A 27,942-nucleotide genomic window follows, 5' to 3' on the forward strand; every position below is an offset into this window, starting at 1 on the left:
ACCCACGTCCCCTGCATCGGCAGGCGGACTCTCAACCACTGCGCCACCACGGAAGCCCCCAACTTTCATTTTGATGGCCTTGAAAGGTGATAGGAACAGAAATTACTGCACACAAGGTGGGGCATCTAACAAGAGATACTCCTTATAGCAAAGTGGAACCCAATGGCTATGCATTGAGAATGAATTAGAAATGAACCATCTCTTATGAGGAATTTAAGTCTGAGATTAACCTGGGTATTCTAGAAAACTTCAAGCCATGACCTTGATTTACCTAACCAGTATGGTGGTGCAATAGCACCTGGCACTTGGCAGAAGCAAAAAACAAATTCTTGTGTTAATTGTACAAATAAATTTTCAAATGTCATGACCAGCACATAGTCAAAAATAATCAGGTACGTTGGGACTTCCCTGGTGGCACAGTGGTTAAGAATCCACCTGCCAATGCACGGGACATGGGTTCGAGCCCTGGTCCGGGAAGATCCCACATGCCACGGAGCAACTAAGCCCTTGTGCCACAACTACCGAGCCTGCGCTCTAGAGCCCACGAACCACAACTACTGAGCCTGCGTGCCTACAGTCCATGCTCCACAACGAGAGAAGCCACCACAATGAGAAGCCTGCACACCACAACGAAGAGTAGCCCCCTCTCTGCAACTAGAGAAAGCCTGTGTGCGGCAACGAAGACCCAACGCAGCCAAAAATAAATAAATAAATAAATTTATTAAAAAAAAAAATCAGGTACACGACAAACATAACATCATGAGCACAAATCAGCAGGGCAATAGATAACAAAAACAGACCTGCAAAAACCTTAGGTGCTAGAATTACCAGAGTACTATATGCTGGGAAATTAAGAAATACACTTTTACATTGCTTCATGATAGGAATTAGAATATATTTTGAGCCAAAAGACAATGAAAATATTATCAATACCTACCAAAACTTGTGGTTCAATGCTGAAGCCACTTCAGAAAATAGTTTGTCAATTCCTCAAAAAGTTAAACATAAGAATAACCATATGACCCAGCAATTCAGCTCCTAGGTATATGACCAAGAGAAATGAAAACACATGTTCACACAAATTCATAACAGACAAAACGTGCAAACAACCCAAATGTCCATGATGAATGGATAAACAAAATGTGGTATATATCCATATAAAGCAGTATTATTCAGCCATAAAAAGGAATGAAGTACTGATATATGTTACAACGTGGATGAACCTAAAAAACACTATGCTAAATGAAAGAAGCCAGACACAAAAAGCCAAGTATTATATGATTCCATTTATATGGGATGTTCAGAATAGGCAAATTCATGGAGACAGAAAGTAGATTAGTAGTTGCCAGGGGCTTGGAGGAGGGGGAAATGAGGAGTGGCTACTAACAGGTATGGATGTCTTTTTTGTGGTAATAAAAATGTTCTAGAATAGGATAGTGGAGGCTTGTGAATAAACTAAAACCACTAAATTGTACACTTTAAAAGGGTAAATTTTATGGTATGTGAATTATATCTCAATTTTTAAAAATTGTGGATTGCAGCTATTATGTAAAGGAAAATTTATAGCCTTAAATGCAGGTATTAAGCCATTCTTAATAGTTCCTTAATAGTTCCTATCAAGAATACTTTCTAGTTTACTTACTATTCTTACTAGTAAGAATTCTATACTAGTTTGCTTGCTTCCTAGTAACAAAGATATGCTTGAAAATATCTGCAAGAAACATAGACCTATGAAAAGCAATAAAGCAGATTTTAAAAGAACCAAGTAGAATTCTAGAAATGAAAAATACAATAACTCAATTAAAAACCCGATGGGAAGATTTAACAACAGATTAGACATAGCTGAAGAGAGAATTAGTTAACTGGAAGGTAGGTTGGGAAATAATTACCCTGATTCATGCAACAGGTATGCTGAAGTATTCTGTTGTGAAGTGTCATGATATCTGAAACTTACTTTCAAAGGGCTCAGCAAATCATGTTTTTGTGTGTGTCTACCTACATAATGTGTATACTGACATACATGTGTTTAGCAACACAGGGAGATAAAGCAAACATGGCAACATGTTAAAAATTGGTGAATCTGAATAAAGGCTATATGGATGTGCAGTGTACAACTGTACACTGAACATTTTTATAAACTATTCTATTCTAAAATTAAAAAATGGTAAATTAGCAAAATGGTAACACTTACAATAGCATAAAAATATCAAGAACAAAGAATCAGGTCTTTAAAAAAGAAATAGAAGCCCTCGGTGGGGGAAATAACGAGCCTATCGAAAAACATTAGGAGAACATTTATATGGACATAGATAGAGATATACCATGTTCATGGATTAGAAGATTAAATTTCTAAAAATTCCCCCAAATTGATTAATAGACTTAACGCAACTTTGTTCAAAATCTAATAGGGCTTTGGAAAGAACTTGACAAGATGATTCTGTAATGCATATGGAAGACAAAAGGGCCAAGAATAGAAAAACCTTCTTGGATTCCAAACACTACACACTGTATTTTTTTTGTATCTACCTCAGTGGTGGCTCTTTCTCAGCTCCTTCATTGGTTCCCCAACTTCTTCTTCTTCTAACTTGATCTCAAGTTAGAATGCCCCAGGGCTCAGGCCTTCAGCTCTTTTCCACTATCACACTGACTCCTTTGGTGATTTCATCCAGTCTCATGGCTCTAAATAAAAATCAACTACTAACTCTCAGCCTCCATTCCAATCTAGACCTGTCTCTCAAACTCACTCTCATATCCAACTGTTTACTTGATATCTTTTATTGGTTATCTAATAGACATCTGATATTTAACAAAATGGATGCCTCAATTTTTTTTCTGTCTTCAACTTTCCTCATCTCAGTTGATGGCAACTTCATCCTGAATTTTAGTTGCTTAGTCCAATACCTTGTGTTCATCTTTGACTCCTCTCCTTCTCTCATATATTTCATCCAACCCATCAGCAAATCCCTAAACGAATCACTTCTCACTTTCCTTTACTATGAGCACCCTGGTTTGAGCCACATCAGCTCTTACCTGGCTAACTTCAACAGCCTTCTGATTGGCTTACCTGTCTCATCCCATGTCCCTGCACTAACAGTCCCCTCTAGTTCTTAACCGAGTTTGCAGGATGAAAATCAGTTTTGATTTGGGAGTGGCACCCAGGGCATTAGAATACTTTTTAAATGTCTCATACTTCTTCAAAGTTATCTGATATTATTTTACCCTTTGGTTAGTAATTGTTGAAACTGAGTGACAGGTACATGGAGCCCTTTACACTATTCTTTCAAATAAACATGAAATAAAACAAAAGCTTCTCTGGTGACTCTACCACCTGTTTTTTTTTTTTGGCTGCACTGCTTGGCATGAGGAATCTTAGTTCCCTGGCCACTTCCCCTCTTCCCCTGCAGTGGAAGCATGCAGTCTTAACCACTGGACTGCCAGGGGAGTCCTCTGGTGACTCTTATCTGCAGCAGGATTGAGAAACGATGGTCTGTAATCCCAAAACCAGAGCATTTTCCCTATAAATAATTGAGACATTTCTACTTGAAAGGCAGTCTTAAAGAATTAAAAAGGTACATGTAAGATGAAAAATACCAAATTTATTTTCCAAAAAAGAAGAAAAAGAGTACACATTTAAATCCACTTTGCAATACATACATTAACAACAACAACAACAAACCACCTGTTCCATGTCCTACTTGTCTCAACTTAACTCTCAACCAATGGTGGCATTCGCAAGAAGGGAAAGATTTTTCTGGCCCTTGGTTGGCAGAACCTGAAACTTGACATGAGAACATGTGAAATGTATACTCCAGACTCAGTTCTCCTAAATCAAGGCAAAGGTTTGTTAACAATGAATCCCCATACAGATGGAAAATGAAGGGTTTCTTACTACCAATTTATCCAAAAGCTCTAGAATAGTCATTTGCAGTTTGAAGTCCGACCACAACTTTCACTAGTGCTCAATGTATTCTGAGGTAAAGTACAGAACGTGGAAGAATGAAATTCTCTTCAGTTTCAAATGAACTAATATCTAAACCTGAAAATATTATCAAAGGTGATTCTTTGTCTCTGTAAAAAATAAACCACCCAAATGAATTTATTGGTTTGAAATATACTTGTTTAATAAACCTGACAAGGAAAAATCAAACCAACAACCCTATTTTTGCCATAGTAATGAGAATCTATAAAAGGTTAATTTCTTAGTCCTTGGGAAGTGACACCACATTAGTTCTATAAAAAAATGGCTATTGAGATTGTTAGACTCGATGTGAGCCCCCCTCAGAATACTGGGGAAACTGCAGAGACTTGTTTATTTGTGGACTATTCCCACTCATGCTTACCAGATGGCTACTGATGACATTAAGTTCTTGTATCACCATGCTCAGATCTTCATGTAATTTAACTATTGCATTTTTCACCTCCCCTAGAAGAACGTAAGTGGAATCGTTTGTTTCAGGCTCCCTAGGCAGGTCTTTGGTTGCCTGAAAACTAGAACAGGACATAGAGGTGAAATGGTCTACATTTTGGGTGGAAAATGCTACCCAATTACTGCTAGAAATAGGACTTGTCTTCTTTTTGGCAGAATCAGAGTTGTCTGGAAGAATTTCCAGTAGGTTGAGGTGGTCATTTTCCTCTTCATCAGAGGACAGTGGGCCCCTAGGAGCAAAAGGGTGATGAACCCTGGCTGTCTCATCTTTATCTTTAACAGAGGCAGAAGAAGATTGTTGATGGGACAAAGTCCAGAAGGAAGGTCCGGCCAAAATTGGGGGTGAGAGATGAACAGACTTCTCTGGAGAGGCTGAATCAGGAGATGACACGGATAAAGGAGAAAAGGAGGATGCTCCCTCAGCGGCAGTTGGAACTAAAATGTATAAATGACAGACAAAGATTAGCCAACATACAAATGACAGTAATAGCTAAAATAATTTTACAGTGTAAAATCCTATCTGGTCTCAACTTAAATAAATTACTTAGAATTTTATATGTTAAATAGTCATAATAAGCCCAAATAAACCCAAAGCAGGAAATAGAGAAAATCTAAAGATGTGTTATATATCAGTAATACCATGGAAATGAAACTAAAATAGAAATATCAATATTCATCTTGACTCTCAAACCTTGCCGAATATATTTTTACACTACACTTATCAGAGAGAGCAGAAAAGTAAAGTATTACACGGTATTCCACTCACTGCCAGCATTTTAAGTTGACATTTAAAGTAGAAAGTGTGAGAAACCTGTAACTTAGATTCCTTCTTTTTTTTTTTTTTGACAGAAAATATTACGGCAAAATGAACAACCAACTACAAGTACCCCACAGTTATAAAACTAGTTTTTTTCTCTTAATGGTCAAATATAGTCAAGACTGAGTCCAACCCATATGAGATCCAGGACACTTCAGCACATGTATATAATTTTTTTTTTCCACCAAGAAACTGTAAGTAAAATAAAAAGCATTCTAAGCCTATTTTCCATAAAATTAAAAATTTGATAACGTTTTAAACTTCCCTTCAGGCAAAATCATATTAAATCTCTTCTTTCACACTTCATTCTAAATCATTATTTCCCAAACTGTTCTGGGGAACACTGTGTTCCTTAAGATGTAAAAAGATGTTTTGTGAGAACAGGGCTTCAAAGTCAAGACTAGCCAATTGCATACTGGGTCTCCCATTAGGAGATTAACAATGTCCGTTAGCATATTTAAGGTTCTGAGAAATCGACAGTACAGCTGACCCTTGAATAACATGGGGGTTAGGGGCGCTGGCCCTCTGCACATTTGAAAATCCCTGTATAACTTTACAGTTGGCCCTTCATATCCGAGGTTCTGAATCAGCAGATTCAATCAACCTCAGATCCTGTAGTAAATAAACAATAAACAATAAACACTGTACTACGTGTTTATTGAAAAAAATCATGTATAAGTAGACCCTGCAGTTCAAACCCATGTTGTTCAAGGGCCACCTGTAATTTATTCAAGTGTTTTCCAAACTTTCTTGGGCACAGAACTTTTTCTTGTCTCCTTGGAATGTCTATTTACATTCACTTATGTCTTAGGTGGTAAAAGTTGGCGAATTCCAGTGCTAAAGTCTTTGTAACTAACTCTGGGCTTGTTACTTAAAAAACAAAACAAACTTATTCACTAAAGTCATAGAAGAGGGGAATTAATGCTTACCATTTAGCACTTATCTTTCTATATTAATTTTATTTATTTTACATATTCATGTCCTTCTAAACTAAATTGGACCTCCTGTAAAAAATGTGTCCAGGGCAGGCAGCTTCTATTTTCTGCTTCAAAGCTCTCTGAGGCCTATCTCCAGTTCTCAGGAAAGAATTCCAATCACAAAACTTTCGGGGGGTGAAATGAATATTCTCATCTGATGCAGCAGCAGCGCACAAAAAGGAAAGTAGGAACTTCATTAACACACGGTCAAGACAGGACAAGCACACTTAAGAATCTAGGTCAGGCCTATCCAGACATTCTATCCTTGGATTAAAAAGAGGGTATGTGGTAATGGGCATTCCAATGACGAAAGCCTCAGCATATTTGTGTTCTGAGTCACACAGGGACACTCTGAGCTCCACTCACAGCTGTCATCTGACATGTCCCTTCGCCATCCTCCTGTTTTCTATATCCCAAGTCTTTCTCTTTCTTGGTCTACTCTCGTGCTGGAGTAGCACGTTCTCCAGTAGTTCACTGAAAAAGGATGCACAAGAAGTAAAATTTTGAGAACTCGCATGTCTGAAAATGTCCATGTTCTACTTTTAGGCTTAATGACATTTGGTTAGGTAAAAAATTCTGGGTCAGAAATCCCTTCAGAATTGTGAAGGCAAAATTCCACTGTCTTCTTGCTTCCAGTATTGCTGCTCTGGAGTGGGAGCCATTCCATTCATTGTATATAACTGTATGTAACGGTTTTATCTCTGAAGCTTCATAGAATTTCCTCTTTGTCCGCTGTGTTGGGAGGCTTCTCTGTGTGCCCCAAGGGTGACTTTTTTTATTCACTGAGGTCAACTGAAAGTCAACTGACTTTTAATCAGGAACTCACTTCCTTCAGCTTTAGAAAGTTTTCTTTACTGCTTTAACAATTTATTTTCTCCTCTCTGTTTTCTCTGTATTCTTTTTCTGAACCTCTAACTAGTGCAGGTGGTAGATCTCCTGGACTAGTCCTCTAATCTTAATTTTCTCTCCCATCTTCCCTACCTTTGTCTTTGTGCTCTACTTCCTCAGAGAGTTTTGTCAGCTTTAGCTTTCAATCCTACCACTGAGTTGTTAATTTCTATTATATTTTTAACTTCCAAGAGCTATTTTTGGGGGGTTCTCAGAAATTCTCTTTGTAACACCCTGTTTTTGTTTCATGGGTGAAACATATTCTCTTATCCCTTGTTTCAGTGTTCCACGTTAGAAGTTTCTTTCAGATGTCTGGAACACCTTGCTGTCTGCTCATGATTAAGAATGAAAAATTACAAAGTTGATTGGAAGCTCTGAGTGTAACTGTGAGACTTGACAACACTGAGCTTCAGTGTAGAGTCATTGGAGTGGGTCACCTGTTGGGGAACCACTAATGTCAGTATCTTTGGTTCTTTCCTCTGAGGGTTATAGGTTCCTGTGAGAACAGTTTCTCTCTCCTGCCTAGAAGGTAAAGATCTGGCTCCCAGTGTGCTGGGAGTCTAGCAGGGAAAGGGGACAGGGTTCTCAGCATTCAGCATTTGGTTTGCATATGGTCACTTAACCCTGTAGTGTTTGTTATAGGACCTGCACACTCAACTCCACCTAGCATCTCTCATTTCAGAGACCCTCCACCTACCTTCTCCAGAAAACAAATCTCCAGACTTCTGCCAGAGGTTGTGAGAGTGGGTGAATATTCAGGGCAATTGTTCATCTGTTTAGCAAGGAGGAAAAGTCTAAGGATTTAAATGCTTTTCAAATAGCTATTTTCTAATTCTCTTTATTTAGCACCACACTCCAATAACAACATGTGGAGTAGGCTTTATAACCCCATTTATTTTATTTTATTTTATATTTAAATTTATTTATTTATTTATTTATTTTTAATTTATTTTTGGCTGCGTTGGATCCTTGTTGCTGAGTGCGGGCTTTCTCTAGTTGCGGCGAGCAGGGGCCACTCCTTGCTGTGGTGCGCGGGCTTCTCATTGCGGTGGCTTCTCTTGTTGCAGAGCATGGGCTCCAGGCGTGCAGGCTTCAGGAGTTGTGGCACGTGGGCTCAGCAGTAGTGGCTCTCTGACTCCAGAGCGCAGGCTCAGCAGTTGTGGCACACGGGCTCGGCTGCTCCGTGGCACGTGGGATCTTCCCGGACCAGGGCTCGAACCTGTGTCCCCTGCATTGGCAGGCAGATGTTTAACCACTGCACCACCAGCGAAGTCCCTATTAACCCCATTTAAAACATGAGGCAAAGGAATCTCAAACAGGCAAAGAAACTTTCCCAAGATCACAGGACTAAAAAGGGGCAGAGATGAGACTCAAATTCTAGTCTCTGATGTTAAACCATATAATCTAACCCACTAAGCTCTAAGTCCACACCATTCTACTATATTATAATTAATTTTACAGTATTAGAGAATTATGTTAAATTCTGGATATAAAATTGAGAAGGCGGGCAACCAGGATGGTGAGGGAATATGACAACCATTCCTTAAATAAAGATATAAGGAATGGTTGATGGATATGCAAATCTGTATTCAAAAAGGGATAGGAGGGGCTTCCCTGGTGGCGCAGTGGTTGAGAGTCCGCCTGCCGATGCAGGGGACACGGGTTCGTGCCCCGGTCCGGGAAGATCCCACGTGCCGCGGAGCGGCTGGGCCCGTGAGCCATGGCCGCTGGGCCTGCGCGTCCGGAGCCTGTGCTCCGCAACGGGAGAGGCCACAGCAGTGAGAGGCCCGCGTACCGCCAAAAAAAAAGGGATAGGAGGACAAAGGGTAAGAGGCTATATTTGGTTATTGGAAAAGAGTCACAAAATCTTAGTAATATTTATCTCCCCTTTCTCATATTGTGCACAAGTTGGAACTGGGGTTAACAGGTGAAAGTAATAGGAAAAGAGATTTCAGCCCAATTTAAAAAAGAAAACTTTTTAATAGTCATGGTTTTCCACACATGAAATGAGCTGCTTTGGGAAGCGGTGAGTTTCTTGATACACGTGGAGCTCATGCACGGAGTGAATGACCGTTTGGCAGGAATGTTTCAGGCAAGATCAACGAATCATGTGACCGAACTATATATCCTTGGTGAGATTCTAAGATTCTAGGACCCAAAACACATATGTTAAGAGTACTAAGAAACTATTCTAGAAATGATTCACTCTGGTCAGGAAGAATGATTTCATAAGGAACATTTAAGAAGGCCAGGAGGAAAATAATATTTGAGTCAAATATTAATATAATGTTATATATGTAAAGATAACATAGTTATGATAGTCACACATGTATGACGTGATGAATATCTGGTATTCCACTTTCTGTGTCGTGTTTCTCAGAGTGTGGTTCCTGAACCAGGAGCAGCAGCAGCATCACCTGGTTATTTGTTAGAGATGAACTTCTTGGGCCCCACCCCGGACCAACTGAATCAGACACTTGGGGGGATGGGTTGGGCTCAGGAAATGGAGTTTTAACAAACCTGCGTTTCTGTTGCATGCTCAGGTTTGAGAATCACTGCTTTTTACTGTATGCCCACCCTTCTTCTGCCTTGTAGCTACAACTGCTGAGCAAATAGCTTCTCACTGTTTACAGTTCTGCAGCTTTGATTCATAGGCTACAGGATGCTTTTGCTCATAAATAGCCACTTCATCTCTAATTGCTGCAGGCCAATTTACTTTTGTTTCCAAACACGCTGCAGCTGTACCAGACACTGCACACTGCACTTCAGGGTGCGTCTCCCTGCCTGTTTAGGGACCCTTCTCTGGCTCACTAAGGAGGTTATTTGTTAACAAGCATCCTCTTCATACAGTCCACCCCCCAGAGCTGAAATGCAGAGAATATTGCAAATAAGCTGCAGTAAATGGCTGGTTGTAAAAATCTCACTGTGTGATACATGCATGCTAACGAATGTTGCACTCACTTGAATACAGCACTGACAAAATTATTCCAAATGCTGATGTGTTATCTCTAACTTTTTATACTCACGAATAACACTGGGTCTGTTAATTATCATATTACAATTTTAAACTTAAAAAGCATTTGGAAGTACTGGGCTGCAAAAATAAGATGACAAGTACACTTCTGGAAATATTTAAAAACTCTCTTTAGCAGTAAATGGAAATTTTTCTGCTAGCAGCAGGTCTTTGTTCAACTAAACAGTTCACTGTACAACAGAGGGATTTTTTTCTTTTTCATTCCCCAATTCATCTTTTTCAGTCTTCCTCATTGATATATAACGGCTGTCAAGTTACCTACACACATGAACTAAACTATTCTGATTTTGTTCTATGGTTAAAAAAAAGAGACATTTACAAAAATCTTCGTAACAGAATTATTCATAACAGCCAAAAAGTGGAAACAACTCAAATGTCCATCAACTGATGAAGGGATAAATAAAATGTGTTTATCTATACATTGGAATATTATTCAGCCATAAAAAGGAATGAAGTACTGATTTATGTTACAACATGGGTAAACCTTGAAAACATGCTGCTCAGTGAAAGAAATCAGTCACAGAAGGCCACATATTGCATGACTCCATCATATGAAATTTCCAGAATAGACAAATCCAGAGAGACAGAAAGTAGATAGTGGTTGCCAGGGGCTGGGGTGAGGGGGACTGGGAGGGACCGCTCATGTGTACAGGACTTTTTTTTTTTAATTAATTAATTAATTGATTGATTGATTGATTTTTTGGCTGTGTTGGGTCTTCGTAGCTGCTCGCAGGCTTTCTCTAGTTGCAGCAAGCGGGGGTTACTCTTTGTTGCGGTGTGCGGGTTTCTCATCACCTGCCCTGGCTTGGCAGGTGATTCTTAACCACTGCGCCACCAGGGAAGTCCCTGTACAGGACTTTTGAGGGTCATGGAAACGTTCTGGAATCAGTAGTGATGGCTGTACAACTCTAAGAATATACTGAAAACCACTAAATTGTCCATTTTAAAACGGTGCATTTTATGGTACATGAATTAGATCTCAATTTTTTTAATGTAATATTTGAAATTTTATTTTTAATGCCATTATTATAAATAAGCTACACAAAGGAATCAGATTTAGGAGTAACCCAGAGAAATGCTAATAAGTCTGCCTCATTATAAATGATTATAAATCACTTATGCTACATTTGTATTAGGAAAATTGGATTACTGGATTAAAGGTGAGTTTACTCACTTACCTATGAAGTATAAGTTTGGTTCACTAAATTAAAAACATCAAATCATGTGTCTTTTTGTCTGTACAAAAGCGGGCGGGGGGCTTCCCTGGTGGCGCAGTGGTTGAGAGTCCGCCTGCCGATGCAGGGGACACGGGTTCGTGCCCCGGTCCGGGAAGATCCCACATGCCGCGCAGCGGCTGGGCCCGTGAGCCACGGCCGCTGAGCCTGCGCGTCCGGAGCCTGTGCTCCGCAACGGGAGAGGCCACGACAGTGAGAGGCCCGCGTACCACAAAAAAAAAAAAAAAAAAAAAAAAGCAGGCGGGGGCTGCACAGCTGGAAGAGTTGTCGGGGCCGTGTCTGGGGGACAGGGAGCACCTGTGCTGTGACTTCCCCGGCAGGTGATGACTCCCCTCTCCCTTCAATGCCCTGCTCTGCGCGGTGCTCCTGAATCAGCCTGACCAGTAGCTCAGAGTTAGCTGAGATGGTCTGCAGAACTGTTTTCTATCATTTTCCCCATTTCTTAGGGAAATTGTTAATTGTTCTAGCTCTGAAGGCTTTTATAGCCCAAAAGAAAGAGGTATGGTTAATGAGTCTTTTGTGTGTGTGTCATGTTTGGTTTCTTTCCCCAGTGAAGGTGAACTGAAAAACAGCTACAAAGAACTACTGCTGAAATTCAGAGTAAGAAAATGGAACCGATGAGACAGAAAGAAAGGACGAAGCCAGGGAGAATGCTCACAACTATCCCAACATGAGAATGTATAGATTTCTTTTTTTCCTTCCTCAAATTAGAAAGTAAAATCCAGTGCGTCTAACACACTTACCCTAACTGTGGCTTATGAGACTATAACGACAGCTGCCTGCCACCAGATCTGGCCTCTAAGTACTTACTAGCTCCTTCCTTTTTAGCGCGTATGATAAACTAACGACCTAAAACAATAGTTTGAGTTCCAAATAGACAGGGGAGCAGCAGGAATGGGCTGCTCTAGGAACAGAGTTATTTATCATCAAAGGGTCAAAGGAGGTCGCTGCAGCAAATCCATCCCTCTCATTCAGTAGAGATACCAAAGTGTATTAGGTGGCTGCCTCAGACAGCCTCCCTGATATTTGCGAACTGCTAAAATATGAGTGTGCAAGTATTTTTTAATTTGCCCAGCTCATTATCTCCAAAGAGTTTATAACTTCAGAACTGGAGCCTTCATGTAAACAAATATTTCTTAAAAGAAAACCAGGAAATAGGTACTATCTTCTTTATCCTCCATCATCTGAGACTAGCCATGCATCCTAGCCTCATCATTTCTCGAATTCCTCAACCACAATGACCTTCAGCCATTCCTGAGTATTCCCTAGAATATGTCATCACTCACAACTGCCCTACTCTGAAATCTTGTTTTCCAAGATCACTTTTCTTCTCAATTACTTCCAGCCTTTTAGATTCCTTTTACATTCCTTTTAATACATCTACACTTTGGCCTCATTGACACAATAGATGCGACGAGCCTTCTATTTTCTCTCTATCAGTGCCTCCTGGTTCGGGCTCCTTTCTTGTCCAGTCTAGAATCCCAGGATCCATCACTTCAGCCATTTTCTAGCTACCCCCCTGGCCAACATGTCTTCTGCCTTACCTGCTACTAATTCCTAATTCAGGAGTCAGCAAACCTTTTATATAAAGGACCAGAGAGTAAATCTTTTAGGCTTTGTGGTACATACAGTCTCTGTTTGAACTACTCAGCTCTGCTGATGTAGCACAAAAGCAGCCAAAGACAATATGCGAGCTGAGTAGTGTGGCTGTTTTCCAATAAAACTTTATTTACAAAAATAGGCTGTGGACCAAGAGGCTGCAGTTCCCCAATCCCCTGTCCTAATCCTATTTCAATTTAAATATCTACCCTTTTCATTCCTATCCCTGGGATGCTCAGCACTACAGGAGAAAAGCACAGGCGGCTGCAAATCTGGACTACAAATTACTACTCCTCTGTCTTCTCAGTGTCTTATCAGCCCCCTCCTTCCATGCTCTAGATTGGCCGTTCTAAATCTCCAGTCTCTTCACAGCCCTTTCAGAGAGTAAATCTTTTAGGCTTTGTGGTACATACAGTCTCTGTTTGAACTACTCAGCTCTGCTGATGTAGCACAAAAGCAGCCAAAGACAATATGCGAGCTGAGTAGTGTGGCTGTTCTCCAATAAAACTTTATTTACAAAAATAGGCTGTGGGGCTTCCCTGGTGGCGCAGTGGTTGAGAGTCCGCCTGCCGATGCAGGGGACACGGGTTCGTGCCCCGGTCCGGGAAGATCCCACATGCCGCGGAGCGGCTGGGCCCGTGAGCCATGGCCGCTGAGCCTGCGTGTCCGGACCCTGTGCTCCGCATTCCTATCCCTGGGATGCTCAGCACTACAGGAGAAAAGCACAGGCGGCTGCAAATCTGGACTACAAATTACTACTCCTCTGTCTTCTCAGTGTCTTATCAGCCCCCTCCTTCCATGCTCTAGATTGGCTGTTCTAAATCTCCAGTCTCTTCACAGCCCTTTTACCACTCCAAACCCTCAGGCTCGGTAGGTGACCTCAGACAATAAGATACTGAGGCCATGACACATAGAGTGTGGCCCATGAAGGCTCAACACATTTAAATTATTAAAAACAACAAAACCCTCCCCTCACATCTGGTACAGCCTTTCTCCTCTTTCCTTACGGGCCCGCAGCATGAGGTGACTCTCCTTCTGGTCTGGATTCTAGTCTGTCTTCCCCACATCATGCTCCGTCTTGGGATCTTTCCCCCTCCCTCACCCACCGGCTCTTGTCTCCTTTCTCTCACCTCGAATCCTTTCCTATAACGGCCTCTGTGTTCCATGTGGCAGTGCCATCATGACTTCTGTCCTATAGATGGAGATACTGACATGCAGAGAGGTCAAGGGCCTTGCCTAAGGTCACACAATTAGTGGTTGAGCTGAGATCATGAACCCAGGCAGTCTGACTCCAGAACCTGTGCCATTAACAACTATGCAATTCAGCCATCCTTTGTGCTATGTTGTGATGTAATTACATTTACACAAGTTTTAAAACCCAAAATACAGTATTAAAATTTTTTGCTTTAAACAGTTGTATGTTACTTTTCAAATTAGAATTAAAAATAAAATATATAGTATTTTGTATTTACCCGCATATTTCTAACTTCCAGTGTTGTTTTTTTTTTCCACGAGTCACTGGGGTCTTCCCTTACACATGCAGTTTAGCAGTCAGTCAAGGATTAGGGCAGAGTTTATAAATGGAATCTGAGACTCCATCTGAGTCTCCCTCCCTTTCAGGGTTTCCCTCATAAATTTTCAGCTTCTCTCTTTTGACATCTCAGGCCATGTGAACTGAACAGTACCCTCAAGGTATTAATTTCAGTTACTATATTTTTCAGCTTTGGAATTCATGAATTCACTTGATTCTTTTTTTATAGATAGTAGTATTCTATTCTGATAAAATTCCCCATCTCTTCTTCTGTTTTCTTGATTACATTAATCATAATTATTTTAAAGTACCTATCTTATAACTTCAGTATCTCGATTATTTGTGAGTCTCTTTCTGTTGTCTGTTTTCTCCTATATTCCTGGTCATTTGTTCATTTCCTGGTATGCCTGGTAATTTTTTGTTGAATGTCAAACATTATGCATGAAAAATTGTAGCAGCTCTCAAGAAAGGATTTCATTGTCTTCCAGACACTTTGCTCTAGTTAAAGTTCGGTTTCAGCATTTGGGAGGGCTGTTCTATTTCTGGCTTGTCCTTACTTCTAGAGTGTACTTCTGATGCTTAGGGTGTAGCCTGTTAAGAGAGCCTAGCTGAAAGCACAGAGTATTTACCAGAGCCCCTACAATTTGGCATATCCTGAACTCCAACCTCTGTCTCTTAGTGCCACAAGATTACGAGAATCTCTGATTCTCGTCAGCCTCTTCCCATTTAGGTTGGCTAAACGGGTTGGCTGATTCCCATTTCGTTTCTCGGCATCTTATTCAGAACATGAGCAGTTTAGCAGCAGGCAAATGTAACAGTAAGAAATTACACAAAGACTTATGGACTTTTTCTCTGTGATTCCCTCCCCTCTGGAATATTGGCCCCTTGAGTCCCTGACACCTGGGAAGTCCCAAACTCCAACCCTACCTCCAAAGCTCAGTGAGATTGTGGAAAGCACAGGCCTCTAATTTTCCCTCAGCTTCTATCATCCTGCTCTGCTAATAAGCAAACGATGCAAGTGGGGAAAACTGAGGTGAATGTGGGACCAACTAAATGTGAACTAGTTTCCTACTCTTCTCACATCATTTCTGACACCAAACGTGTGGGTTTTCCACACGAAGGATTTCTCCTGTGCTCTGTGGACACCCAATTGGGTGTCCTACAATTTAATTCAATTCTGACACTAACTACCCAGAGTTAGTGCAGACCCCAGAGATTAAGGGCTTAAACCCTCAAGACTGCCCCCCATTTCAGACGCCAATTGCAAGTTCAGGCCTCCTCTATTTCTGATCTGTTGACTATAAATTGAAGGATCCCATGGTCCCCTCCTTGGGTTTGATAATTTGCTAGAATGGCTCACAAAACTCAGGAACATGCTTTACTTACTATTATTGGTTTATAAAGGAACAGCCAAATGGAAGAAATGCATAGGGCAAGGTATGGGATAGGGACACAGAGCTGCCATGACTTCTCCAGGTGTGCCATCCTCCCAGAACCTTTATGTGTTCCCCAACCAGGAAGCACTTTAAACCCCGTTGTTTAGGGTTTTTATAGAAGTTCCAATATGTAGGCATGATTGACCAAATCATTGGCCCCTGATGATTAACTCAGCATCCACCCCCTCTCCTCTCCCCACAGGTCAGGGGTGGGCTTGAAAGGGCTTATTATGAATAACAAAAGATGCTCCTCTCTCTCCTATCACTCAGGAAATTACAAGGGTTTCAGGAGCTCTGTGCCAGGAATCAGTGATGAAGACCAAATATATACTTCTTATTATATCACAATATCACAACCCTTTTTCCTAGGATCCTGACCCATCATGTGTTTTCTACCTTGGTTGTTTTACGATGACTTCTAATAGTTTTCCAGCTTTAACCAGTATTTTTGGTGGAGGATTAGACTAATGCTATCTACTTCATTTTAAGTAGGAGAAGAAGTCTTCCTTGTTAACTGGTTTTAGAGGAATTTCTTGCTAATTTTTATAATTTAATGTACTTGGTACACAAGCAGTGACCACAATTTATTTTCAATTTTCTTTTTGTGGTATTTGTGAAAGAAATGCATCATAATAACAACTTCCCAGGGGACAGCCATGCACATAAACTAACATGGCCATCATAACCAGTACTAATTGGGTTCTCCCATCAGCAGTCTCAGCAGAAAAGTTGATCTGGTGACAAAACTAAGAATTAGTCTTATTTTTAGGCTACTCAACTCAAAAAAATTCTGGAAAGAGCAGTAAGAAGAGTCTTTTGTTATTCACTGGCCTTACTAGCACCAAGATAAATTTCTTTAACCTCAACATTTTGGCTTCCATTGTTTGTATTTATATTGTACTTCTGACCTGAATTTGAGGCACTTTAAAAGATTTATATTAAAAACTTTATATTTATATGAGTTAATTAGCATTATCATATATAAGAATCAGTAAACTACTTAGTCTTTCAAAAATGCACCAGCAAACAAGTTATTCTTTTACTAATTAACTTTACAGAAGAAAGTGTAATTATAAAAATGTAGGATTTAATATCTGATGGCCAACGACCTGGAATCTCAACTGGCTTTATCCTTTATCATCCAGTCTAAAGAATACTGCAACCCTCTTAATGTTTTGTAAGACAGAAAAGGGAAGAGATTCTCCCATCTGTTTTTGGAATCAGTACACAACTCTTTTAAAAAAGGGAAAACACGGGCTTCCCTGGTGGCGCAGTGGTTGAGAGTCCGCCTGCCGATGCAGGGGACACGGGTTCGTGCCCCGGTCCGGGAAGAGAGGCCCGTGTACCGCAAAAAAAAAAAAAAAAAAAAAAAAAAAAAAAAAAAAAAAGGGAAAACACACACACACATGCATGTGTTCCCATGTATATAATATATATATATATTATATATATGGGTGTGTGTGTGTATACATACCGATATACATACTAAACAATTTTTTCATATAGTTTTTTAATAATTAGCCTAAATGTTTAACAGGAAGCTCTTCTTTAATGCTAGTTCTTTCTAATTTGTTCTGCATCAAAACTGTTCAGAACGTGTGCTTCAATCAAGCACTTGTAACCCACAAAGATGAACTGCTATTAGCCCTTTAATAAAAGGGGACTTTCCCAGCTCAGGTACCTCTCTTAATACCAATGGATGGAGAGTAAAAAGAGGGAACAAAAACAGGAGACAGAAAGCAGAGAAAAGTAAAAGAAGAGTACTTCAAAAGAGGTTTTTTGTTTGTTTTTTGTAGACTCACCCCATGTGGTTAAGGTCTTGAGGTTTTCATCCTCCATCTGAACCAGGCCGGATTCTGTTCGTTTCTGATGGTCCTTACTGATTACAGTCTCTTTCACTGGGTCAAATGTTTTGAATGAGGGAGAGACACAGAGTGTCTCCACAGAGCCCTGGGTATAGAAAGTAGAATCTGACTTTGATATCCTTAAAGTAGGGTTGATGAACTCTTCTTTACTAGATGGCGAAAATGCTGGTAAAGTTGTCGATGTTTCAAAACTTTTTGCAGCTGGCTGCTTTTCTAGAGACGTTTGCAAAGGGTTTTCTATTACAGTATTTGTAATGGTACTGTCTGATTTCTTGTCGAAACTCACATTTGTCTGCAGAGATGGGCTTTTTTCTGAGGGAACAGGCACAGCATCTGTGAAGTAACAAATAAGAGCTGTAAACAAAAAATAAAACTGAAAATACTCTATTTCAAATTTACTGTATTTTTAATAATTGGATTTTTTTTATGCCATAACAGAATTCTCTCCTATTTAGTCGTTTCTACTTTCTTACTATGTTTCTATTCTGTCTATATAAAGTATACCCAAGCTATAATTGATGCACTAGTCATTTGGTGGCTGTCTTCTCTCTCTCTCCCTCCTCACTGAAGCCAAGTCAAGGAAAGCTTCAAATAACTCTTCTTTAAATATTTCTCCCTTCACCCACTTATCTGTCTCTGAAACCACTATATTTTTAGTGCCTTCAAACTTTCATCTCTTACAAGATAAACTAGAGAAAATATGCCACATCATACTGGTCTAGCCTTACAGAACCCCCAGCTACAAAGAAGCCTTTTTCCCCAGAAATTAAAAATGTCTTCCCACCCCAGTGTCTATACAAAGCCCGTAAAAGAAAATCACTCTCTTAGATAGCAACCTAATTTTAATAATAAATCTCTGTGGGAGGAAAAAAAGCAATTTTCCAGAGCAGTTGTGATGATTACTAAAATGTAAGTTCCATTAGGTCAGGAATCTTTGTCCCTTTTAGTCATTAATATTACCAAAGTACCTAGAATATAACAGACAAAGTACCTGGAATACAACAGACAAATAATATTTATTACAAATTGAAGGAATTGAAAGAATGGAGAGGATCTGAAATTTAGGGTGGGTCTGATACGGAAATATTACTGAATATGAATTATGAGCCTGGTCCAAGTTTCTAGATGCAAACTGTTATCAACACTGTCAGTGCTAGGGACTTGCTCTCAAATAGTTTCATCTGAAGTTGGATATGGAAAGAAAGAAAACGGAGAGAGGGCGCGAGGAAGACTGTCTCATTTGAGCTCCCAAAAGAGAGGAGGCAACAGGAAGTAAGTAAGTTGCTATCAAGTGTTTACATATCACAATGTACATCACAACATACCTCACAGTGTGCAGTGAGATGCTTATTATCGTTACTTGCAGGCTCTGAGTTATTATGAAGAAAAACAAATTTTCTTTGACTCTAACCTTCCTTTTCATTTTCATCCACAGTTGGAGGCTAACCCGGGCAAAAGTGCTGCTAGTTTACCACAGAATCAGACAGTTCAAGAAACCTAAATCATTACCTCTACTAGGAATTCCATTTTTTCCCAGCCCTCTCATCTCCAAACTTTTTCATCTTTTAAAACTCAATTCAACTCTCACCTTCTCTATAAAGCGTGCCCTGATTTTTTTTCCTCACCTTATCCTATTATTGTTTATCTTACCATATCCTGTTTGGAGCCCTGTGAGCAGTTGTAACACTTCATCTTGTTAACTACAAGTCTGGCTGCCTACCTGAAAACAGGCTCCCTGAGGAGACCTTACTAGGAGTTTTCTTTATACCACGGCACACAACAGTGCCATTCCCACAGGATGTGTTTGATAAGTGCTTGCTGAGTGAAAAGCCAAACTGAAGCACAAGAATAAAACAAGGTAATGCCTTTGTTTTTTAAATTGAATATAGTTTAACTACTTAATAACTTCTAAAATATTCCTGATGTGCATATGATCAATTGATACCTAGCTGATAAACGTTCTTTAAAAAATTAATATATTCTTAGTAGAATACGAGATCAGTGGTATCCCAAAGTGCATGTGTACATCACCAGATTGACACAGAAGCATTCCTAAAAAGTGAATTTTAGTTAAATATTTTTCCATTGACTTTCATTTTTCTTAGGAGGAAAGTCTTTCTAAAAGTAATGAAATCATCTTGAAATTTAGCAATACGTAATTCAGAGTGACAATGACTTTCTGATGACAATATTCATAATAACACTCCGTCTAAATCTCAGAATTGGGAGGTATAAAGTAATCTGTATAACCATAATTTTAAAGTTTAGTACAAAAGTTTAAAATTACAAAAGAACAACAACAAAAAATCTTAAAATTCAACGAAAAAAACCAGACTGGAGTCATTATGTTTCTATCAGCCCCCTTCCTCAATAGTCCAGAAAGAACAGAATGCAATCTTCTGGTTGCTTAGACTTTTAAAAAAACCGATAACCTTTTAAAATGAATAAAATACTATGATCTAAAAGAGAAAGCACGATGACAAATCGAAAATAATGATTTTAAATGCCCAGATTACCTGAAAGAGAAAAATCTTCACTTAAACGGAAAGCTAAAGAGGCCTGAAGATTCTAGACAGCAAGTTGTACTGGGTTTCTATGCCATCAGCCGTGTTTCATCCCTGCTCTTTCTGTGCAACATGCCAAACTGATCCTCTTCAATTCAATCTCTACTTTAGTTATTTATAGTTCACGTTAAAAAAAATCCTGCAAAAATTCCCTCTTGTTTCAGTGACAAAGTCTACATGCCTTGGGTTTAAAGGCCCTTCATTGCTTATTTTCTATCGTTACTCAATAGGAAACTAACCCTCAGTCAGGCCATTCTCTTGGTTACTCACACACCCCATGTTCATTCAGGTCCCTTTATCCTCATTCTCCGTGTTATTTCATCTTTCTTTAGCTTGATTACCATTGATTTCTCACCCTGCACTCCAACACTGGAACACCCTCCCTGTTCTCTGTCTATTTAAATCCTACCAATTCCTCAAGGCCCCTCTGAAATAATTACTACTTCTGGAAGCTATTTCCAGTCATGTCTATCACTCAATCCTAATCCTTCCCTTCTATGAAATAGTATTTATTTCCGTAAACTCATTTTTTCACTGAATTATTTGCTGTATAGAGCCTATCACACACCATATTATGTTCCTGCATTCTGACTTCATAGCCTCCACCATGCTTTTGCCTATAGGAGGTGTGCAAATATTTGTTAAATTTAATAATTCCTTAATTTGTAAATTATCTAATATCAATTTTATATGTTGACTTTGTGTATAACAATGCATAGTGTATGTGAAGCCTAAAAATAAGAATGATCAATCAATGAGCAATCAAGAAACGCTTGTTGAGCACCTACTGTTTGCACTGAACTGTATTAGATTTTAGAGACATACTTAAGAGGAAGTCATAGTTCTAACTGTCAATGAACTTAAGAGCAAGTGTGTATTTTATTGAGATAGATAAGTAGATAGGTAGAAGGAAAGAATATATATACATACTTGCATGCATATACACACAAAGTGCCAAAGACATAAAAATAACTAATAATACAAGTTACCAGTTCAATTTCACAATGTATAGGAGACTGCAGCTTCTCAATAAATGAGTGAATATAAAGAATACATTTGTTTAGCAAATGGTCTTTTTCATGGGAAAAAAAGAAAGTATTTGTATATTCGTATACAGATTTATATAACGTAAATTGAACATGTTTCAGTTTGGGTTCCCCCAAAGAAGACTCTGAAAAAAAGACTTAGATGCAGGTAGGTGATTTGGCTGGTGACCCCAAGAGCACAAGTGAGGGAGTAGGAAAGTTAAAACAAAAAAGGGGCAAAAGCCAATAAACTGTATTAATTACCAATTTATAATATATATACATATATATACACATACACACATATATATTGTGCTGAAAGGAAACGAAAACTGTCAATGCAGAATTCTATATTCAGCAATAATGTCCTTTAAAATTGAAGGCAAAATAAAAACATATTCAGATGAACAAAAACTAAGAGAATTAATGGCTAGCAGGCCTTTATAACAAGAAATGCTAAAGGAAGTACTTCAGGTTGAAGAAAAATTATTATACCAGATGGGAAGTTGGATCTTTGGGAAGGATAAGGAGTGCTAGAAATGGGAAATATTAAGGTAAATATAGAAAATTATTTTTTCTCTTAATTTCTTTAAAATATATGTGACCGTTTAAAAAATTATAACACCGTGTGAAGTATTACAACAAATGTAAATATAATTTATACTACAATTACGGCATAAATGATGGGGTAGTAAATTAGACCTATATTGTTGCAAGATTCTTACATTTTATGCGAAGTGGTGATGCAATGGAACTGCACAAAGTTCAGCATACATAAATTAATCCCTAGAGAAACCACTAAAATTAATACAAAGAGGTATAACTAAAAATCCAATTGATAAATTAAAATGGAATTCTAAAAAATATTGAATTAGCCCAAAAGAAGGCAGTAAGGAAAGAACAGAGGAACAAAAACACAGATGGGACAAGCAGAAAATAAAATATTAGACCTAAATCCAACCATATCAGTGTTTTTTTCAGTCATGTTTTCCAGACTGGATAAAAAACAAGATCCAATTATATGCCCTATACAAGAGACACAGTTTAAAAACAAAGTCACAAGTAAATTTAAGGTAAAAGGATTTTAAAAGACATACCATATAACAATAAGCATTAAAAAGCTGAGTGGCTATATTAAGATCAGATAAAATAGGCTTCAAGACAAAGGGTATTATTAGAGAATAAAAGGGACAGTTCATAATGACAAAAGAGTCAATCATCTGGAAGATATAAACATAATATGTGTATGTAGATGTATAACAGTTTCAAACTAAATGAAGCAAAAACTGATAAAATTAAAGAGAGAATTAGACAAATCCAACCAAATCACAGTTGGCAATTTTGATACCCCTCTCTCAGCAAGTGACAGAACACACAAAATATCAGGATACAGAAGACATAAACAACACCATCAACTGTCTTGACTTAATCAACATCTATAAAGCACCACACCTAACCACTTCGGAATACACAGTTTTTGGTAAATTTGCAAGTATACATGGTATGTTTACCAAGATAAACTATATGCTGAGCCATGAAACAAATCTCAATAGACTTTAAAAGCTTGAAATCTTATATTAACTTCTCTGGCCAGTGGAATTGAATTAGAAATAAATAATAATATACCCAGAAAAACTCCCCAATATTTGGAGATTTAAAAACACATTTCAGGGAATTCCCTGGTGGTCCGGTGGTTAGGACTCCACGCTTTCACTGCCTAGGGTGCGAGTTCAATCCCTGGTCAAGGAACTAAGATCCCACAAGCCGTGCGGCACAGCCAAAAAAATAAATAAATAAAAACACACTTCAAATGCCCATAGGTCAAAGAAGAAACTCTGTTAAAATAACTGGTCTTGATTAGACTCCGTTTTCTGGCTAAGATGGAACAGAGACTGGATTTAACCTACTGCTTAAAACAACTGAGAAACTGGACAAAATTAATGAAACAGTGTTGCCAGACTGTGAACTTCAGGCAATACAAGACAGTGAATCCTGAAAGAAGGAAATAAAGAAGGTGAGCCTTAAGGATTTTCCCAGTGTATTGCCTGGAGGGAGTTTCCAGGCCACAGAGAAGGAAGTGGGAACCCAGGGGGAGTGCAGTAGTATCCGAATTGAGGAGATGGAGCTGGGCATCTGTGGAGGCCAAGATGATAGGAGTGTGTAGGGCAGAGTACCAGAGAAACCTCCGGAGATCTGCTGATCAGTGCAGGCAGGTGAGGAAACTACCTGAAGCCGGGGCATGCACCTCCCGAAAGGAGCAGTAGGTGTGATCTTCAGAGCTCACACGGGTGGGGAGTTCATGCATCCACTCGCCAGTGGGAGACCTCATCATTCACAGGACACTGGTTAGAGTAACACACATTGCTGGTGGGACTGTAAGAGGGTGCAATTACTTTGGGAAACAGTTTGGCTGACCCAGCATTCCACTCCTAGGTATTTGCCAATAGAAAACAAAATGTAAGTCCTCACAAAGACTTCTTCATGAATGTTTTTTTGTTTATTTGGTTGGTTTTTTGTTGTTGTTGTTGTTGTTGTTTTGGCTGAGCCGCATGGCACGTGGGATCTTAGTTCCCCGACCAGGGATCAAACCCGCACCCTCTGCATTGGAAGCGTGGATTCTTAACCACTGGACCGCCAGGGAATTCCCAAGACTTCTTCATGAATGTTTATAGCAGATTTATTTGTGACAGACAAAATCTGAAAACAGCCCAAATGTCCCTCAATAGGTGAGCAGATAAACAGATTATGATATACCCATACAATGAAATATCACTCAACAATAAAAATGAGTGAGCAATTGACGCACACAACTTCAAAATAATTAGGCCGGACAGTGAAATAAGCCAGACAGAAAAGCACCTACTGTACGAATCCGTTTATATAAATTCTAGAAAATTCATAAAATCTATAATGACAGGAAGTAGATTAGTGGTTACACAGGAACAGGGAAGGGGCAAGGCAGGGAAGGGCAGGTGTAAGGATTACCAAGGGCACAAGGAAACTTTGGGGGATGATGAGTATTATCTTGATTGTGGCTGTCATTTCATGGGTATATACATATGTCAAAACTTATCAAATTATACACTTTAAATACTTACATTGATTGTATGATAATTATACCTCAATAAAGCTGCCAGAACCATAACTGGTACACCGTTCTGTCTCTTTACTGGATTCTGGCTGATACAGTACTTTAGGTAAATTATTGCTATATCTTTAAATTAAATGGTCTAGGGCTGGGAGAGAATAGAAATAAGGAAAAGCAACCAGGAGACCAGAGAAATTCAGATTCTAAGGCTAATTTAATACCAAAACAAGTACCACGAAACTACACATTCAGGCACCGTGTGAGGTTTAGAGGTACAAAGATGTCAAAGAGGTTCAAGGAAGTCTTCTGAAAGAGGTAGTGTTTGAGCCGAGCTGAAAGGAGGAGAAGTCAACCAAGATGAGAAAGATGGGAAGGGTGTCCAAGTAGATGGGACAACCTCAGCAAAGCAATGAAGGCTACAGACAGCGTGGGGCGGGGGAAAGCAGGGCAGATACAAACCATTCGGTGGTACTAGAGCAAAGTGTGTGGCAGAGGGGAGGAGTGAAATCTGGAGAGAAAGGAAGGAGCCAGGGCCAGGGGACCTCATGACTGACAGGCAGGAGCGATGAGGAAGAAGGAAATTGAAATCTCAAGACACTCCTTGAAACTCATTCCTCTGTGGTTGCTTCAGCTGAACTCTGCTGGCGCTCCTCCATCTCACTAAGCAATCTTTTCAATGTTCTTCCCTGGCTCTGTTTCCTCTAAAATGTAGACAGTCTATCCTTGGCCCCTTTCTTTTCTGCCTCTGCAATACCCCAGGGCGACGTCACCTATTACCACACTTAAAGGAGGATGAGATCTATCACCTGTAAGCAAGTAATTCACACGTTTTAATTCTCAGCTCTGACTTCTGCTGAGTTTTAGCCCTAAATACATACTCATCCCTCTGCACAGGGCAGTCTCACTACCCTCCAGCCTCCTCATCCTTGGGTGTTTGTTCTACCTCTATTAATATGACCATGAACCTCCCAGTCACGCAGGTTATTTTGGAGCATAGCTGCTCCCACAGCCTCTAAAAGGTCTCCCCGCCCTGTCCGCTCAGTTCAATCTGCATAGCACAGCCAGAGTGACATTTCCAAACTGAAAATCTGATCATTTTCTTTCCAATACTTCTTCAAACTACTTAATATGGTTTACAAGGCTCTTCATACATCAGTCCCCATTTACCTCTCTTGTCTCGTTTTGTACTACTTTTCCTAAAACCGTATGATTCTGCTATGCTTAACTTCTCCGAGTTCTTCACATTTACCATGCTCCTTCCAGGCGCCAAGTCTGCACCCACGCTGCTCCGCCTGCCCGAAATGCTCTTCCCCCTCTCTGTAGCGGATTCCAGCTCCAGGGTGACGGCCATCAGGCGGACACACACTTTCATGTCTCTCTGGTTTTGCTCATACTCTTCCCTCCGTCTAGAATACCCTCATCCTTACCCTTCTCTATCAAAAACTATTTCACTCTTCTAAACTCAGTTCAAATACTACCTCCTTTGTAAAGTCGTTTCGATATCCTCAAAGTTAAAATGAATCCCTCTTTTCTTTGCTTTTGCATAATACAATGTGAATATTCTTATTTTCACTTATTATTTCAAATATTATTCATTCATTTGACAAATATTTATTACGTATTAGTATGTGGCAGGCACTAAGCTCTGGTATCAGCAATAAACAAATCTGTGGTTGACGACCTGTTAGAGCTTGTTAACAGCTCTGGCACCCCTGGAGGCTGAACGCCCGCTCAGGGCACACATCCTGTTCAACTTGTTCAACCTGTAACTGACCCGCGGAGTACCTAAACAGTCACTTGATAAATGTTTGTTCAAGGAATCATTATCTGGATGATCTAGTCATTAAAAGAAACTTGACTATAGGACAGGAGAAGTCTTAGAGGACATTCTAATTCAGTCCCTTCGTGATATACAGGAGAACCTGAGACTTCCAGAGATTAGGTGACTTGCCAGGATCACATGATGATTAAAGCGCAGAAGTAGGACTAGAACTCCAGATTCCTGAATTCGAAACCAATGCTCTTTTTAGGGGAGTAAAAGAAGGACTAAAGAGTGTGGTAGAACCAGCTGCACCAAGTACTTCTTTACCACAGTTGTTGTGATGGTGCATAACTGTGAAGTGACCGGGTTCAGGCCACTTGTCCCTGGGGCTGCCTTTAGGGATGCGGAGCCTTGTAGTGGGGGACAGAGTTAAGTTGGCCTGTGTATCTGTGCCTGTTTGTCTTCTCCCAGGAAGGGATGTGGGGTAGATTTTTTCTTGGATTCATATAAAGAATGAACAGCATTTATGGAAAATTTTCTGAAGCCCAGGAGAACCTGTGGGGATTAGATGGAGAACAGCAAAATGTTTGTCTTTTTATGTTTGAACACAAAGCACATAAATGGATACTCTGTGAACACTAAAGCGTTTGTTTCGTGAGGGCTTCCCAACTTTCTCTGGGAGAGAATTTCTCTGAATTCCACTGAAAAGGCAGAGAGGAGTACAGAGTGAATTCATTTGGTTGGCTTGCTTTATCTGGTTTCTCATTTTCTTTCAATTTAAACCTGAATGTCAAAAAGCTTTATTCTCAAGTATATATCTAGCAGACTCCTGGATGGGAAGCCCAGTATTAAATTATGAGACTGTACCCAGTCTCTTTATTGTACAGTGATTTACACCTGCTAATATACTTGATTAATGCAAAATAGGACCTTGAAATGTCAGTCATATTAAAGCTGGTTTGGATATTCTTACCAGTTATCTTTAGGAAGAAGCTTATTCCCTATGTAAGACACCAGACAGCATATTTAAACGCAGACTATCACCAAAATGCCTGAAGCAAGGAAAAAAAAAAAAACCACCACCAACACACCTCCACGCTTTGAGCCTAAGGACAAAAGAGAAATAGCTATGCTGTCGAAGGTACTGAAAATGTTTTTGCTAGTTCAGAGACGATGATGAAATCAGTTTGAAAAGAGAACATCAGATTTAATTCTGAGTTGAGAGACTGCCTACAGATAGGAACATTCCCATACTGGTAACACTTTTTCATTTTTCAATAATTCCACTGCCTTGTTTCAGGTACTATAATCACTGCAAATTATTTTACATTCTATTATATTGTGAATCTAATAATGGGTGTTATATTCCAACAGAGCTATTGCTGTGATCAGTTCTCCTGTTAGTCTGATACATAGTATCCAATTACAGCTACAAAGCAGAGAGCTGGCATGCATGACAAAAGATGGATGCCAAAATATGTCTTTCTGTAGTTTAAAACTGTGTAACTGAAGGAGCTTCTACTTTAGTAATTATGTTAATCAAAGGACATAGGACCTGAAGATAATAAGGCATATATACAATGGAATATTACTCAGCCATAAAAAGAAACAAAATTGAGTTATTTGTAGTGAGGTGGATGGACATAGAGTCTGTCCTACAGAGTGAAGTTAAGTCAGAAAGAGAAAAACAAATAC

The 27,942-nt window shown here is 39.4% G+C and overlaps 1 protein-coding gene across 2 annotated transcripts in view; it reads right to left on the reverse strand.

Annotated features, from left to right (window-relative positions):
• Positions 1 to 4,180: 4,180 nt before the first annotated feature.
• Positions 4,181 to 27,942, reverse strand: part of ENTHD1 (ENTH domain containing 1) — a 94,012-nt gene continuing 70,250 nt past the window's right edge. The window contains exons 5-6 of one of the 2 annotated variants that reach the window (XM_007102329.3): positions 17,746 to 18,141; positions 4,181 to 4,861 (exon numbers count right to left, since the gene is read on the reverse strand). In XM_007102329.3, coding sequence (XP_007102391.2) covers positions 4,257 to 4,861; positions 17,746 to 18,141 — 1,001 coding nt within the window. In that variant the 3' untranslated portion in view covers positions 4,181 to 4,256. Of the gene's footprint in view, positions 4,862 to 6,172; positions 6,412 to 17,745; positions 18,142 to 27,942 lie in introns of those variants that run through there. The other variant, XR_003680154.1, reaches the window with a different exon arrangement.

Source organism: Physeter macrocephalus, chromosome 6 (genome assembly GCF_002837175.3).
Source record: "Physeter macrocephalus isolate SW-GA chromosome 6, ASM283717v5, whole genome shotgun sequence".
Taxonomy (NCBI): domain Eukaryota; kingdom Metazoa; phylum Chordata; class Mammalia; order Artiodactyla; family Physeteridae; genus Physeter; species Physeter macrocephalus.